Source organism: Arvicanthis niloticus, chromosome 28 (assembly GCF_011762505.2).
Source record: "Arvicanthis niloticus isolate mArvNil1 chromosome 28, mArvNil1.pat.X, whole genome shotgun sequence".
NCBI classification, from domain to species: Eukaryota; Metazoa; Chordata; class Mammalia; order Rodentia; family Muridae; genus Arvicanthis; species Arvicanthis niloticus.
Genome location: NC_133436.1, coordinates 15,860,424 through 15,878,264, shown reverse-complemented (window position 1 = coordinate 15,878,264; position 17,841 = coordinate 15,860,424). Strand labels below are relative to the sequence as shown.

The 17,841-nt window shown below is 45.4% G+C and overlaps 1 protein-coding gene across 1 annotated transcript in view; it reads left to right on the top strand.

Annotated features, from left to right (window-relative positions):
- Window positions 1-1,621: 1,621 nt before the first annotated feature.
- The window catches only part of Mthfd1l (methylenetetrahydrofolate dehydrogenase (NADP+ dependent) 1 like), a 179,726-nt gene continuing 163,506 nt past the window's right edge, over window positions 1,622-17,841 (top strand). Inside the window, exons 1-6 of the mRNA XM_076926782.1 lie at window positions 1,622-2,038; window positions 9,893-9,977; window positions 11,611-11,661; window positions 11,748-11,801; window positions 16,113-16,237; window positions 17,650-17,750. Of these exons, the coding sequence (XP_076782897.1) occupies window positions 1,815-2,038; window positions 9,893-9,977; window positions 11,611-11,661; window positions 11,748-11,801; window positions 16,113-16,237; window positions 17,650-17,750 (640 nt within the window). The 5' untranslated portion in view covers window positions 1,622-1,814. The remainder of the gene's footprint in view (window positions 2,039-9,892; window positions 9,978-11,610; window positions 11,662-11,747; window positions 11,802-16,112; window positions 16,238-17,649; window positions 17,751-17,841) is intronic.

The window sequence follows — 17,841 nt, the reverse complement described above, 5'->3', positions numbered from 1 at the left end:
CTTGACTGTGGCTCTAAACTCACTGCTAAGAAACACGAAGGGAGTTTACCTGTTTACAAGCTAGTAAGTTAGCCTGCCTTGCTTTCCCAGGTAAAGGCCTTCTTATACATCCCTGCAGGCAGACTGAGCTTCACACTTGCCATGGATCTTCTTCCTCCAGACTCACCACAGCCCTGGGAGGTGCCACACGGTACTGAGTTTATTCCACAGATGAGAAATGCTATGTTTAGGGATTCCCCAGTCTTAAAAAGGGTCAACTATCAAACCTGCCCTAACAAATGAATGCACTGAGCTGGAAGAGAGATCCCAGTACCCCTTCCATGGGCTCACCTCTAAGGACTTAAATTCCTCCCTGTAGGCCTCGACTCTTAAAATATGCCTCCATCTCCCAATGAACCCAAGGTGGTGACCAGGTTTTTAATATATGGGCCTTTTTGTGACACGTATCCAACCCACAGCAATGAAGAAGACTGAGAACATCCTGTAAAGCATTGTCTGACCCAATTCCATCATAGGGACTTTTCACAGGGAGTAAGTGTCTGTAGCTCAATTAGATTCATTTTTTTTTTTCTTAAACTTTCTACCCTCTTTGGAACCTGCTTGGCCATGCAATTCAAAAACCTGAACCCGTGTGTCAGCGAGGTGGCTCAACAGGTATAGGCACTTGCTGCCGAACCTAAGAAGTTGAGTTCTATTCCCAGAACAATCCCTCTGCCTACACGGCTGCTGCCCCCAAGATAGAAATGGAGAACTGGCTTCTTCATGTTGCCCCATTCTTCACTTGCTGCAAGCTCATGGACACAAGTAAAATTAAAGAGGAGAGTAATTAAAAGGAGGGAGAGGAGGGGGCTCATTTGGAGTTGGGCAAGCTCACAGCTCTGCCAACTAACCAAATGACTTCTCGGTTCTCCTGGTTAGAAATCAGAGGAAAGTCGCTCAACTCCTTACATCTGCGCTGGAGTTAATTCTGCTGGAGTTAATTGGTATTATCTTTCCAGCACACGGGGCAGCAAGAGCACTCAAAATCTGATTCTGCCTTGTTGCACGAATTCTATCCTACCTTACTTGCGGACTACAAAGTTACAATGTTATACTCACTAGCTTTGGAATTTTTTTGTTTGTTTGTTTTTTCGAGACAGGGTTTCTCTGTGTAGCCCTGGCTGTCCTGGAACTCACTCTGTAGACCAGGCTGGCCTCGAATTCAGAAATCCGCCTGCCTCTGCCTCCCAAGTGCTGGGATTAAAGGCGTGCGCCACCACCGCCCCGGCAGTTTTGGAAATTATAAACTCGGAAGACTCAATCCTAAAGACGTTAACCTGCTTAAGGCTACGAAACCAGCATTGCATTGCAGACTTCAAGAACGCCTTTTAGCCCCAGGCCACCTCCCACGTAATAAACCCTGTCTTCTGAAGGTATAAGCTGGATTTAGGGCCACTACATCCTGCGGAAAGTGAGCTGCATTATGGAGACCAAGGGTGGCATCAGGTTTTGAGGCAGAAGGGCTGGCCATACAATCTCAGGGCAAGGGCTCAGCACCACGCTGATGCCCCACCTCCTCTGCCTTGACTTTCTGGCAACTCCAACCAGCAGCCTAGCGTCCGCTGGCCCCCGCCCTCCTAACGTCACGGCCACTAGGTACAGTGCCCCCTAGGGGCCTCAGTTCCTCCCACGAGGAAGAGCCTAGTCTTTCCTGCTGCTGGTCCTTTAGTGCGCCGCTTGGCTCTCTCTAGTGCCTCCCTCGCCAACCCGGGGAGGAACTTGCTGCCGCATCTCGGCGCTACGGGAGGACCAGTCACCCTGTGCTCTGCAGCAGCATGAGCGCCCGCCTCCCTCTTCTGCTGCGCCAGCTCGGCAGCCAGCAGCTGCCCCCAGGCCCGGCGTGTCGCCTCCGTGAGCTGTGTAGCTCCGGCAGCAGAAGTAGCAGCAGTGGAGGTGGTGATCCCAAGGGGTTGCGCGGGCAGCGGTTGCAAGATGGCCAAGGCTTCATCAGCCGTGGCCCGGGCAATCCGGAAGCCGCCGGGATGGACTCCATCGTCAGGTGAGTGTCCGGCTTGTCTACGTGCAGGTCCCTAGCCAGGGACCCAAGGATGGGACAACGGCACTCTTGGCCGCTGGGAGACCCGAGGGACCGCTTCGTAGGCGGGAGGCAGCGAGTGCTTGGTGCCAACTTGCTAGAGGCGCCTTGCAATTGGCAGAGAGGGCGTCGGGGTCAAAGAGGGGCATCCGGAGTACGGGGACCCTGAAGGAGAGGGTATCCCCCGGCCGGCGCGCGCCTCACGGACCGCACATCCCGCTCCACGTGCAACGCCCGCCTCCGGCTCTGATGCAACTGCGCCGGGCGTGGCGCCGACAGGAAAGGGGCGGTTCGGCCCTGGGCGGGAGAGAGGCAAGAAGGATGGCCCTGCAATCCCGCCACTGCTGCTTGTCCCGCTACTGGAGGAGGGGCGGGCCAAGCCCGTTGCGGAAGCCCTCCAGGTCTGGGCATAGTGTCCAGTGCATCTCCGCTCAAAGAGCACACAGGTTCCAGTGTAGCTGTATCTGGAAAGTTCATTCCCTATCCAGTGGTGATCTGTGCAGACGCCGAGTCGTCATGTCAGGCCCCATTTGAGTAGTGGGTTTTCTGGGCCACTGCTCTGCAGAGGCACCTACCTGTAAAGGGCGGGAAAGCCCTTTTCCGCCCTGACTCCCAACTGGGCCTATGGAAACAATTAAAAGAGCAAACATAATCTGGCCCCAGGGGCTGTCTGTCACACATCTAGCCCGCAAAAAGTAGTCATTATTTCTACAATAAACTAAACTAAGCTCTGCAAATTTGGTGTAATGGGCATGACAGTAAATACTTAAGGTTTAGTGAACTAAAAAGCAGAATTTAAAATGTTACATGGGTAAATTTGTAACAACGAAAAACAAATTCTCACAGTGTTTTGATAAAATTCTATATTTTATGGACACTGAAATTTGAATTCTATGTGGTTTCACATGCTATGAAATATCCTTATTTCTATTTTCCTACCTGTTGTTTAAAAATGGAAGCCCAGGCTAGGGAGATTGCTCAGTTAGCAAAGTATTGGCTAGGAGAAACAGGAGGACCTAAGTTCCACCCCCAATACCCATGTGGGCATGGTGGCATGCATGCTATTGACACCCCAGTCCCTGGGAGGCAGAAACAGATAGTGAGGTTCACTGGCCAGCCCACACAACATAATCCAAGAACTCCAGACCAATGACAGGCCCTGTCTCCAAAGCCAGGGTGAGCAACTGTTGAGGGATAACATCCAAAGTTGCCCTGTGGTGTGTACACACACCAACATGCATGCAATGGAACATACATACATGAACACATAAGTAAAAACATATGTGCATGCATGTGTTTAGCTGGTGGGTGGTAGTTTTCCCTGGCTCTGCTTCTGATCCAGAGGATAGAACTTAGGAATCCAATGCCTTCCTTTTATAATATGCCTATACCACTGGGTGTGTGAGCAGGGACACACTATTGGTCTCAGCATGTTCAGCTGCAAATGGAAACTAGAGTGCCATCTATTTCAATGAAGCAATTATAAGATTTATACTAACCCAGCAATCTTAGAATGTGTGTCCTGAATACCTCTGGACCTAGTATTTGCTTCCCATTGATTGGGTCTTGTAGCTGCTGTAGGCCAGGTGGCCATTATAGCAAATTTAGCACTGCCTGCGCCCGTGGGATTTAGAAAGTGGAAAAGTGATCAGATTGAATGTCACCTGGAGTTAGATAGCTGTTAAAGAGCTTAGGGTGGAATTTCTTACCTCATCCATGTGTGACAGAAATGATATGACATAAAATCACCAAGAAGCATAGTGATTTTTACGTAGGGGTGTGGCTACCATGACTGTGATCCAGTTTTTGGAAACAGTGTGATCTCTGATCACACTGTCTGATCAGTCTGTCGTCTGATAGGATCCAGAAGGTATCAGCCCCCAACACTTGCAGATCAGGTGACTGCAGAGAACCTACAGGTTGACACCGTGGATGTTCCTGGTTACCCATGGGTTCATACACTGGCTTGGGCCACAGTGTGGTGCTTCTGAGGCAATTCTGGGATGGAAACTTTGAGTAATGGGGCCTCGTAAGAGATGCTTATTACAATAAATATTCTAGACCTGCCCTGAAGGGAAAGGTGAGGGTTTGATTCAATGTCTTCTCCTCTCCTTTCTGGTTCCTGATCTGAGGGGTTTTGCTCTGAGACACACCCCCTGTGACAATAGGCTGTCCTTGCTGGAGATTACCAGATCACACTGGAAATCTCCAAGGCCGTGAGCCAAGACAACCCTTTTCTTTTTATAAGCTAATTGCTTCAGATATTTTATTAGAGTCATGGGGGCAGTGACTGATATACCTGGGGACAATGACATCTTTTAAGGATTGCTGCTTTACCAGCCTCCGTATGATACACAGGATGATCATATGAAGAAAAAAAACCAAAATCTGTCAACCAAAAAAAATGAGATTTTTGGTGTGTGTGTGTGTGTGTGTGTGTGTGTGTGAATTTTTAAAATTCGGGAAAGTCAGATCCTCAATTCAAAGTTTGAGAATTCTTCAATTTATTCTTTTCCTTTTAATTCATATGATAAAACTTTTTTTTTCTAGACACCTTTAAAAATTCTTTAATGGGGCTGAAGAGATGACTCATGGGCTAAAAGCACATTCTGCTGTTGTGGAGGAGCCAAGCTTGGCTCCCGGCCCTCACATGGACTAGGTGACTCACAACCACGCATAACCCCAGCTCAGGACATCAGATCAGTCCCCCTTCTGGCCTCTCCATACATATACACTTCATTAAAAATAATTTCCATCAATACAATAAATACATTTGGGGAAGAAAAGAGTATGGTGTGATTTAACCAACAGCGGTTTTTTTCTCAGTGGTTCATAAGTTGGGGATGTGGCTTTCCTAATCCATCTGAGATCTGATGGAATAATGTACATAAAATAATCTTACTAATCTCAGATTCAGCTCATGCATAAAATTGAAAAAGAAACAGGATGTCTGTCTTTTCTTCTGGGTTTTGCTGCTATAGCAAAACACTACAGGCTAAATGATTATAGATGTTAACTGGGTTCACCTGAAAGGGAGGCTGGGAATGAAAGGGGACGGAGGGCGAGAAGAGATGAAGCCAAGACAAAGTTCTCTGATCAAGGCTCAAAGCTTTAATGTTCAGCTCTCAATTTAAAGGGGAAGGCCCAACCCACAACCCTTTCCTGGTTTCAGCCGGAGATGGGTGGGATAATCCATAATTCTAGGTTACAGGTCACAGGTGATGTCTCAAGGCAAGCCCAGGGGCAGTTCTGCTTCTGTGTTCTGTGCAGCTAAGGTGGGTAACTCCACCTAGATCCTATCACTTGGTCTGTTGTGGTAAGCAAGGTCTCTCTGGTCTGCTCAAGGCTGGGGGAAGGGCACAATAGAGACCTCTCTCTCCTTTTGGAGGCTGGGAAGTCCACTGTCAAGGGGCCGGCATATGGCAAGGGCTTTGCTACATCACAATATAGCTGAAGGCAGAAGGGCAAGAGAGATGCAGATGTAAACTCATCCCTTCCATCATCCCCTGACAACCACATGAATCCATTCTACCTCCTCATGGCCCTATATCAGCACCATTACACCAGAAATTAAGTCTCCAACACACAAGCTTGGGGAACACGTGTAAACCATAGCAACACCCAAAGATAACATCCTGAGCAAAGGCTCCAGGATGGTCCGGGAGATGGTTACTCATCACTCCTGATCTCTGGTCTTGTCACCTCCCAGCCTGTGAGAGATAAAAGGAGCCGGGTTGAGTGTGCTCTTCTTAGTACACAATCCTCTCCTCCTTGTGGCCAGAAGCTAATCATGTGATCCCAGCCAGCTGCCAGAGAGAGACTGGGAGATCCAGGTGGTCCTGTGCAGTTGAAACTCAGAATCTTATTACTGAAAAAGAGGAGTTCAGAAGACTACCCGGAGGAAGTAGCTGGGGTCAGCTTTATTTTCGAATCTATTATGTAAAGTGTATCTGATAATGGCCAAAGAGTTATAAAATAGTTCTCCACTTCTCACTTCATGGACCGTTTCTCTAAACACTACTAGTTGTATTTTGGAGGAGATATCTGTGGAAGTCAGCTCTGTGTTCCTAGAAGGATCCTTCTTTTACCTTTGAAAGAGCTGAGAAGCTCTATGAGGACGTTTATTAACAAGCACTCTCGGCATTCAGGGTTGAGGATAAGCGAGCATTGATGATTTTTCAGTAACAGGGCCAGCTGTTTTCTCCTACACTTGGGCCTGGTCGCAGCTAGCCTCAGGGAGAACCAGGAGGAATGCAGTTGTTAGAACAAGGCCGCTTTTGTGCGCAGCTCTAGGCTTCATGCAGTTAGCCAGGCGGAGATGACTGAGCTGGTGAGGACTGAGGCAGAAATAGAGATAACGTCACTAACAGGGGTGGTGATAATGCTATGCCAAGCTTAAACCTTTACCTACCTATCTTCAATAGGAAAATCTGAATTTTAGCTACACTGTTCCCAGTCAGAATTGAAGTTTTTTTTTTTTTTTTTTTCCCCAAGTGTACAGTTCATCTTTGGAAACATTTCTGCTACTTTTTGAATCTTTGGAGCCTGGGAGTGCTCCTGCATTGTTCATTGCTGCAGGCATCACAGCAGAAGGCATAATACACACAGGCAGTTGTGGGTGGGTACCCCAGCCAAATTTTTTTTCTTTCTAAGTAGTATTATTGCATTGTTGGGCCCCTTTGTGTAGCTATATCTTCTTTCTGTCCCTTACCTCAAGTATGTTAGGTCTGACGACTGATTTCTTTTTTTAATTATTTATTTTTATTCTGTGTTCTGCCCCTTACCTCAACTATTTTAGGTCTGACAAAATATTTTTATTGATTATTATTTTTATTCTATATGTATGGGAGTTTTGGTCTGCATGGATGTCTGTGCACCAACAGTATACCTGTTGCCCTCGGAGGACAATAAAAAAAAAAAAAAAGGGCATCCAAGCCTCCGGAACTAGAATTACAGATGGTAGTTAGCCTCTATGTGAGTGCTGGAAATGGAACAGTACTCCTTTGGAAGAGCAAGTAGTGCCCTTAACTGCTGGGCCATTTCTCCAAGTCCTTGACGGCTATCCAATAGATAAATTACACCTAGTGGTAATTTATCTATTGGAATATTCCTTTCATTTTTTTTTTAATTGGGGCTAGAGATTTTTTTTTTTTTTTAAAGCTTAGTTTATTGAGGGTGGGCAAGACCGGAGGGGTTCCTGTTACGAGTTCTTACCTTTCTTACGTTTAAGGCCACGACTGATGAGACCTGACAAGGAGCAAGCTGAGGAAGGGAGGCTTCTTTTGAGTTTATACTTTAAGTGGACATTGTCCGCAGCAAAAGGGTGGGGATAGGAGCAGAAGGCACTTGGGCACATTGTATCTGGAGTCAAGAGAAGCAAGAGTAAACAGAAATAGGGCCAGGCTAGAAAACTTTCAGGACCACTTCCTCCAGCAAGGCTTCATCTCCTTAAAGGTCCACAACCTTCTCAGACAGCAGTAGCAGCAGCTGCAGCTGGGGGTCAAGGGTTCAAACACATGATTAGGACTTTGCATATTCATACAGGTAGTTTTAGTCACAGAAAAATAAAAGAAAAAAATCCCAATAATAATGAAAGGGGAGAAAGTCAGTGAAATCTACCTGTTATACAGGTGAAGAAGTCAGAATCTATAGATGTCCCTCCCCTTAGTATAATATACTGGAGGGCTGAGTACCAGGTATGGCAGTTATCCATAGGCCATGTTCCAGAGACCCTGGCAATTATTTATTTATTTATTTATTTATTTATTTATTTATTTATTATTTTATTATTTTTTTATTTTTGGTTTTTTGAGACAGGGTTTCTCTGTGTAGTCCCGGCTGTCCTGGAACTCACTCTGTAGACCAGGCTGGCCTTGAACTCAGAAATCCGCCTGCCTCTGCCTCCCAAGTGCTGGGATTAAAGGCGTGCGCCACCACCGCCCGGCCTGGCAATTGTTTAAAATGGCACATTCCTGGACCTCAGCCCAGCATATTGAATCAGACTTTCTGAGATGGAATCTTGATGTTGATTATGCTTCCCAGGAGATTTTTAGAGTCAGAAGTGCTTGGTGTGGTACCTCCCCCAGACCAAGCAAAAATATGGACCCAGCTTGGCCTAGGGTAGCTTAGCAGTTCGGCCAAGCTAGACACAGCACAGCATAGAAACCTCAGCGCCCATCACTGGAGAAGTAACTTGTGAACTTTTCAGAATGGTTTCAGGTATTAGCGCAATAATGAAGTTACTTCCCCAGGGATTGAACTGCCTCAGTCCCAAGTGCATAAAACCAAAAGCAAACACATAATTGCAAACAGTGCACACTTGCCTGGCTGCTGGCTCAGTTAGCCTCTGTGACATCAGGAAAGTTAACTCCTATGCAAGTTTTGACCTCCTCGTCTTGTGAGCGCCCTGCTCCCTAGGTCCTCTTGTCTGAGGGTTCAGCACATTTCACTTCACTCCTCAGGTCACCAAAGTGACCTGCAAAGTGGGAGACACTTGGTTTTGATAAGTTGCTACCAACCGCATCTGGCTGAGACTAATTCATTTTTTTGAAAGTTGTTAGGTGCATGTAATAAGTAAAGGCAACCTGAAGCCAGCAGTGACTTGCAAGACTTGTCTAGCTCATGTGAGACCTCAGGCTTACCCAACCATCACTGGGGTGTGAATAATATTTTAACACTGAAACTGGGTACTGCTCTAAGTAGCTTTCCAGTCTCTGAGAGGCAGAAACAAGAAGAGAGTGGCACTGCTGGAGATGTGCCACTGAGGGCATAGCGTAGAGGTGATGGCAGCACTCAAAATGACCCATCTAGAAGGTTCTAGAAAGAAAGTCTGTCTCTGCCATATTTATATAGGTCTGCTCGTCTGCGACGAACTCTCCTCTTCCAGCCCTCACTGGGCTTGGGGGCAGATGACTTGGAGAAGAACAAGCTTCCCTTGCAGGGTAACTTTGTCTTTAAAGGGGTCTCCTCATTGTCTACAGCATCCTAGGTCTTTCAAACCTGCAACTTCCTGCTTTCCTCCCCTCCTCTTCTGTCTTTGCATCCTTCCTTTAAACTCTGGGAGCTGGAATTTAGACACCATTTCATTGTCCCACACCTACAGTCCACTTAGCCATCAGCATTTTCACAGAACCCGCCCCTCCCCCCCCATTTGTTTCCTTTTCCCATGTCACCCCAGACTCATTTCTCCTGGGAGAGGAGTAAGACAGTGTAGTGAAAGAATGAGATTATGTCGAATAGAAACCTAGATGTTCAATTCCTTTATTACATTTATTTATTTGTGTGTGTGTGTGTGTGTGTGTGTGTGTGTGTGTGTGTGTGTGTGTAAATCAGAGGAGAATTCAGGAGAGGAGGGGTAAAATCAGTTCTCTCCTTTTACCATATGGGTCCAGGGGATGGACAGTTGACAGATTGTCGGCAAACACTTTTACCCACTGAGTCCTCTGACTGGCTCCAAACTTTGCATTATAACAAACTTGGAAAATACAGGAGAAAAATTTTAACCTCTTGGAAGTGAATGGCCACGTTTAGTTCTTCTGAGACAAGGATTCACTGTGTAGTCTAGGCTGGCCTTGAGTTTACAGTCCTCTCACCTCCGCCTCCCTAGAGCTGAGACTGCAGCTCTGTGCCAGTACACACTGCCTGCATCAGGAATTCTTGATGCCTGGGTGCCTGCGCTGCCTTCCCTCACACTCTACTCAGTCTTTCTCTGTTATCTGATTCACTTACAGCATCAAGCTTTGTAAGGACATGCATTGTGCCTGTCCTATCTAATCATTAACAAAGAAATGACCGTGCTATGTTTCTCTCTCGATATAGAGACATCATTCACAGTTCCAAAGAAGTGCTGAGCTTGGTGCAAGAAAAAAACCCCGCCTTTAAGCCAGTTCTTGCTGTTATTCAGGTAAGCCGTGAACATGGTGCTCTTTTAGTGTTTTAGGATGCAGTTTTGCAAATGTTTATAAACAGAGACCAGACGCATATCCTGTCAGTGTCAAGGGCTGTTACATGGTTTTCTTCTGCAGAGTTGCAGGTTATATGAGCCCCTGTTTGCGTCAGTTATCTTTCTGAGGCATGAGTGGTTCATTGAGGTCAGGAGGTAGGTACCATAAATCACAGGACACAGAAGAGTTACTAATCCACATGTACTTATGTATACTTTGTATACTTATATATCCAGTATGGCTGGCAAGTCCATTCTCTCTTGTTTCTGGGGAAGACACATGGGTAATGGCAGGTGCACATTAATGTTTGATAGCCCACGTGTCAAAAGCCATGAGCGTGTCAGAGGACTTTGCATCCTGTGTTTTTCCTTTGGCTGCTGCCCCTTAGTCCTGAGCTGCAGTTGGCACTGTGTTATTGGCATCCTTGTGTGGTGGCAGGTGCAGGGTGGCCTGGAAGCAATTTGGCCCAGTAGCTGGTCTATAATTATGATGCTTGGCAGTCTGGTCCAGTATCAGGATAGCAGCCTGTGTGGCCAATGGTGCCTTTGTTTGTGAGATTGTAGGACTGTGCTCATGTGACCTGCATCCTTTGGGAAGCTACCATATCCCCTCTTAGCAGGGGAGCTGGTTTGGTTTTTTTTTTGTTTGTTTGTTTGGTTTGGTTTGGTTTGGTTTTGTTTGTTTGGTTTTTTTTTTGTTTTGTTTTGTTTTTTGAGACAGGGTTTCTCTGTATAGCTCTGGCTGTCCTGGAACTCATTTTGTAGACCAGGCTGGCCTCGAACACAGAAATCCTCCTGCCTCTGCCTCCCAAGTGCTGGGATTAAAGGCGTGCGCCACCACTGCCCGGCGGGGAGCTGGTTTGGGAACTTGGGCTCCTGGAAATCTAGTTGCATGTTGCCACTCAACTGAAGTACAAATATCCAAATTCCTGTCTTTGGTGGGTTCACACAGCATCATGCTGGCTGTGTGGCCACGATGATGTCATTTTTATACACTCCATGTCTTAGTTACTTTTCTGTTGCTGTGACAAAACACCATGACCGAGTTTTACAGCTTATAAAGGGAAGCATTCGGTCGGGGGATGGGTTCAGAGTTAGAGTTCATTACTGAGCAAAGACATGGAGGTAAGAACTACTAGGAAATAACATCTTGATCCTCCACCAGGAGGCAGAGAGAGACACTGGAAATGATGCAAGTCTATTGAAACCTCAAGCCCACCCCCAATGACACACCTCCTCCAACAAGCCACGCCTCCTAATCCTTCCCAAACAGTTCCACCAACAGGGGACCAAGTATTCAAATATATAAACCTATAGGGACCATTCTCATTCAAACCACCATACCTTATAACATGCAATCTATCATTTTTTAAAGGATATAATGTGTTAGTCTGGGAAGTTTATATGTACATAACTCCAGCTCTTAGTCCAGTTTTCGTAGGCAATAAGAGTCTTTTCTGTAGTTTTCTTATCATCTTTTTTATTCAGGCCACTCACATTCACTGTCTTCACAGGTGATCTCTGTGTTGTTTGGTACACATTGTCAAGATATTTTCACACTGTGATATTCTCCCTTCTGCTCCTTTCCCCCTAGGCAGGTGATGACAACCTGATGCAGAATATGAACCAGAATTTGGCCAAGGAGGTGAGAGCTGGCAATTCTAGCAATTCATTAGAATTCCTAACAGTGTGTTCTCTTATGGTGACAGAGAATCTTATGTTCCCTTTCAGGCTGGTCTGGACATCACTCACATCTGCCTGCCTCCAGACAGTGGAGAGGATGAGGTAATGTCGGCCTGGCTCATTTCCTTTCCTCTTTGGGCCTGTGGGTATCTTCTGGGTGGTGAGTATAGGTCCAGCCTTCTCTTGTGGCTGAGTTTCCATGGGGATGAGATCTCTCTTCCCTGCGATGTAAAAGCTCCTGGTCACCTTCTCCCTTGCAGTTGGTTTCTACTGACAATAAGCTGGGGCATTATGGTGACCGCGACTATTTATTCACAGTAGGTGCAGCAGGGTCTCATGAAAAAGTTGTTGGGGTTGGGGTGTGTTGAGCTCTGGTTTTACTCTGTCCTGGAAGCATCAACTTGGGCCATTCCTTTGGTATCTCAGGGTCACCACAGAATTATTGACGCAGTGTAGGAACAGGACAAGGTAATCTTCAAGGGTCCTCTCCAGGATTAACACTCTGGGACTCCTTCATTGGCATTTCGGGGACAGCTGATAGATTCTTCATCCTGGACCATGTGTTCCAGTTGTGACTGCCAGTATTATTCCCCAGTGTGCCATGGTCCTGGGCTAGGGCATGAGCCTTTGGGGCTAACTTTTCTCTGGCTGGCTGCGGCAGGGAGGGTTAGGGATAGGGTTAGAATTAGGGTTAGGCTTCCTAGGATAGAAAACCTCAAATCACAGGATCTGGATTGTTTGTTTGTTTGTTCCTTTGTTTATGGGGATCAGGGTGGGGAGATCAGACATGAATAATGTTTGGAGATCAACAGTCACTGGCTAAGGAAAACATCCCAAAGTCAGGAGAGCAGCCACACTGCCTTCCTGCTAGCATCTCTGTAGTGTGCTACCAAATCAAAGACGTTAGAGTCAACTCTACCTGTCACAGCCACATTCACACCAGGGTCAAAAGCCATTCCACTAATAATGTGGGTTGTTCAAACTGATTCTTGCTAGCTACAGAGACTATTAAATGGGGGAGTGAAGCCCAGCAGATAGCTAAAACTGCAAGTTGTACAGTAGAAGGCGCTGTGTGGCTTCTCTCTGGCTGAACTAAGATTATTGATGCTCTCCGGCTTTGGCACCACTATTTAGTAAAAGAAAAGTTATGCAAGCACTGACACTGTGAAGCTACCATGCAGATTAGGGAGCTCAAGTGACTCCTAAGTGATAAAGGAGTGGTCCCGTACACAGGTGTAGATGGGCTAGACAAGGGGCTGATTCATGGACAGTTGGTTCTAGATCTCACTACTACTACTCTGTGAGGTATACAGTTTCAAACTAATGAATTGTTTATTTCTGGAACTTTCCCTTGAGTGTTTTTTTTTTTTTTTAAACACAGTTGACGAAGAGTAACTGAAACCTTGGAGTGTGAAGTAACCTGTAGTCCCCTGCAGGGCTGGGCAGAAAGGTTTTCATTTATAGAAAGAAGTAAGCCTATGTGTGAGATGAGATGAAGGAGGGGCTAGATGGTAACAGATCAGAGAAGGTTGCTTCCCAGGCCAGCCAGTTCTTAGGGGATACTGTCTGTGTGTCCATCCTGAGGCTGCCTCAAAGTTTAGGCATCTGGAGAGAGAAAGCTTGACCAAAAATTTGCTTTCAAATGTATTTGGTTTTGCTTGGTTAGTGGGAACTAGCAATGGGTCCTGCCGCTGATGAAATGGAAATATGCTCTTGTAGTCTGTCTTTCTGGGTCCTTAGGAACTGTCATAAACTGAGTCTGCTCTAGATCCTATGGGGAAAGGCTGTGCAGTTGTATTGCAATTCTCTGCAGTACACACAGGTTGTGGGTAAAGGTCTCCACTGCCTCTTTCCCCCCAACATCTCAAGTAAAGTCTGTTGACCCGACTAATAAGGAAAAGAATAAAGGCAGGCCCCTGCGGATGCTCTGCCCTCTGAGGATGTCTTCTGCAAACCACAAATTTGCTCTTCTGCACCTGCATTGTCTGGCCACATTGCGAAAAGGAGGAGGGGAAATGAGGTCTTAATGCCATTTAGATCGTCTCTAAGGAAGAAGGGAAGCTAAATATTGAACAATCAGTTAATATTGTACTTGCCAGTTATGGTGTGTACCAACCATGAAAGGCACCAGCAGAGACAGAATCCAAAGAAGCAAGTTGGCCATTTATAAGAATTTGTCCCCTCCCGGTGCTTTGGTGTAGGGGCTGAAATTTCACTGAGTGTGGCATTATTATGTTGAGCATCTTAATTTATTAAGCTTTTATAGTCCTAGTTGTATTTTGCTTTTATTAGTGCTGTTCTCAGTACAACTGAAGCGAGATCCTTACTTTATCCCAAGCTCTGCCTCCATGGACCCACTGACCACTCCCACCCTGTGACTCCTCTCCCTTTGGCCTGCTTTGTTTCCCCTTACATTGTTCATCACTTTCAGAACTTATATTATTACTACAATTGGGGTGTGGCTTGTTTCCCTATTAGCATATCATGTCTACCAGAGCAGTTTTGCTTACAGCTAGCGGGTAGGTCCCTTGCTTAAAACTTGTGCAAAGCTGAAACTGGGAACATATTTGTTTGTCTGTTTTATTTAAATATGTTATGGCTGGGTATATACATATGAGCGTTGTGCCTAGGGAGCTCAGAGGAACCTGATCTCCTGGAGCTTGTGAGCCACCTGACATAGATACTTGGGACAGAACTCTGGGTCCTCTAGAGGAACAGCAGGCTGAGCCATTTCTCCAGCTTCCTGCTTCGTGAAGTTTATTTTAGTGGCAGAACAACAACAACAACAAAGTCATCAATTGAGGCCCTTTAAAAATACTTTGGTGAAGACAATAGGCCAGTGGGTTGTAGCCAGAAATGTCAGTCTCTGCTATAAGCCTTGGGAGCTCTCTGATGGCTGTGTTGAGACCTCTTTGTTGTCTGCTACAAGCCTCTGAGGGCCTCTCGGGTTGTTGGAAGCTAAGCATGTGTTACTACTTTCCGAATGAATTTCACCAGCTAGTCAGGAGGATGTTAGATTAAATAAATCAGTAGGCAGCAAACGCCTATAAAAGGGATTAAAGACAGCACAGGGATCACTTATCCCCGGATCTGTAACATTCCAACTCCCCATGATCATGACATTCTTACCAGCCTTGTGGAATCTTTAACATGTTACATTTTTTTTTTTCCTGGAAAAAAAAAAATTCAGTTCACAGCTGAATGAATGAGACAAATATTCTTTCTGTACTAAATAGTGATTTCCTTCTCTACCAGATGGTAGTAATAACATAGATATTGCTGCCAAGCAATAAAATAAAAATGGCAGAGTGACATTTCCTTTGAGTGGGATGCACAGACAAGGGATCTTTCTACTTTTGAGTCAGTGGTTTTGTTAAATGAAATGAATCAGTGTGAGTGTTTGAGTTTCTGTCTGGAGCCTTACGAAGGGCTCCTGGCACAATGTTTGGATGCAGTGAACGAGAGGGCCATGATCAGTTGGGCTTGAGCATGTGATTGACCTGTAGGTTGCATTGGACTTGTTTGAGGTGCTTGAGCATGTGATTGGCCTGTAGGTTGCATTGGACTTGTTTGAGGTGCTTGAGCATGTGATTGACCTGTAGGTTGCATTGGACTTGTTTGAGGTGCTTGGCTGCATTCTGTCAGACCTCTCTCAACACTGGGATGATTGACTTAAATTGATCACTGGCAGGGAATTGGCTTTTTCTGCTAACCTGGAGTAACAGTGACGCTCTGGGTTTTTTTGTTTGTTTGTTTGTTTTTTGTTGTTGTTGTTCTTTTCTGGCACATGGTGGGACCTCAGGAACTATGAAGCCACAGAGCCTATTCATCCAGGTTTCTATGGGGTTTTTCTAAGCTTGCTGTAAAGAGGAAACAGACTCTTTGCTGTACCTCACCCCAGAGTCTTCAATAAGGAGGAAAAAGAACCTAACACATACATTTTTAGGAATCTGTGTATGTGTGTCTACATGAACAAGGGTTTGTGTGCACATGTGGGTGCAAGTGCATATGCATCCCATAGCCAGAGGACAACCTCAGGAGCCGGCCATCTTTTTCATTTGTGGTTCAGGGTCTCTCATTGGCAGGGAGCTCACCTAGCAGGCAAGGCTGGCTGGTCAGGAAGTCCCAGAGGTCTACATGTTCCAGAATTGGGATCACAGGTCTGTATTACCAATGCCAGCCTTTTTTTTTTTTTTTTTTTTTTTTTTTTTTTTTTTTTAAATATAGGTTTCAGAGATCCAGCTAAAGTTCTCAGTGAGCACACATGTGACCAATGTGCCGTCGCTCTGGGTCCTCAGTGAGCACATGTGTTAGCAATGCGCCGTCTCTCTGGGTCTGTGGAGAAATCCCTTTCCACCCCATCAACCTTTTTACTAGTTCTTACTTTCACAAAGCTAGTGTTTTTCTGTTTAGATCATAGATGAAATCCTGAAGATCAATGAAGACCCGAGAGTGCATGGCCTTGCCCTTCAGATCTCTGAAGATTCATTGAGCAACAAAGTTCTCAATGCTTTGAAACCAGAAAAAGATGTGGACGGGTAAGAAAATATAAAAGGAAACCATCCGTAATAATCAATCTTGTTGCTAAGTAACTGTAGTGATTTTTTTTTTCTAAATTTCAATTTTTTTTTAACTAAGTAATTAGTTAAAAAATCATTTTAAATAGCTCAGGAGGTAGAAAATTTTTAAAATTCTGTGGACGAAAGTCATGTATCTTGGGAAATAATATGGGTCTATTTGGAGATAATTCCTGCACTGTCATTTCTACTCAGCAAGTCCTGTTTCTCTGACTGAGTCTTTGGCCAGGGATAATCTTCCCTGGGTGATTCTACCAAACAGTGAAAGAAAGACTGAGACCTGATTCCTCAGGCGCCCCAAAGCATCCTTTACTTCTAGACTGGTTGAGAAAAAATAACAACACATGCTTTTATTAATAATATGAGTTTCTAATTAAAATTTGAGGTAGGGGCAGGAATTGTGTGTTTTGTGGAATGCCATGGTAAAATATAAGTATCATAGGATAGTGAATGCCATCCGCCTACAATGAGGGAACAGTGTGTTTCCTAAAGAGTAAAAAGCTCCATTTTCTTATATGGGAACATTGGAAATAATTTGTCCTGTAGCTGAAACAACAGGGCTTCTTTAGGACGATAAGGTTGTGAACAAATTTGTAAGGTTAGACTTCTGTCTAGTGTATCTTTCAGCAGCTGAAGTGAATGCTTGGTGATCCACTGAACTACGCTGGCTTATTGCAGTCAATCTTTTCTTTCTTACAAGGGCTCGACAGACTCAAACAAGAGTTGGAATGTTTTGTACGGGCTGGGCTGTAATTCAGTGGGAGGGTGTGTGCATAGGTAGGCACTTGAGTTCTTGGGGCATAGATGTATATGGATGGATAAATTGGATGGTTGGATGGATGATAAAACCTCCAGTTCTATAGCAGAGTAATCATAAAAGAAGAAGATGTGGTAGTGGACCAGGAAGCCCCAAGGTATGAGGATATAGTTTCAGACATTTTATACAAGGAGAGAATCATAGAAACCTCCTGAGTGTCTTCATTCTGTAGAAACAGAATGAGGTAGAGAACATCACCTTGTAAGTTCTTTGTTCTAGACTTGAGTGGAGCAAAGCCCGCAGAAGCCACTGTATAGCAAGTGTGTGGTTTCTTGATGTTCTCCCTTCATTTCCCAAGGCAATAAATACTGAAGTCATGTGGAAGTTGACCTTCGAGTCTCTGGATTGATAGACTCAATCCTGAGGTTTGACAGTGGACAGCTGATTTCGGGGACTGTTGGAACCATTGAAGGTGTCTCTGGAGCTGGGACGTGCAGCCCTGTGTGGCCTTGTGCTGGGTCCTTCCATTTCCTGCTCCCTCTTCAGTCATGACTTGCTCCCGAATGTCACCCCTGGATAATTTGTGACTCACCTGTTCTTTTCCGTTGGAATTCAGGGTGACCGATATCAATCTGGGGAAGCTGGTACGAGGCGACGCTCCAGAGTGTTTTGTTTCACCCTTGGCCAGAGCTGCGGTAGAACTCGTTGAGAAATCAGGTATGGAATGGTCGATTCTGCTTATTGGGGTCTTGGCTTCGTTTTGGTTTTCAATAAGGATTTGTTGCTGGAAAATTCTAAACGAAACATG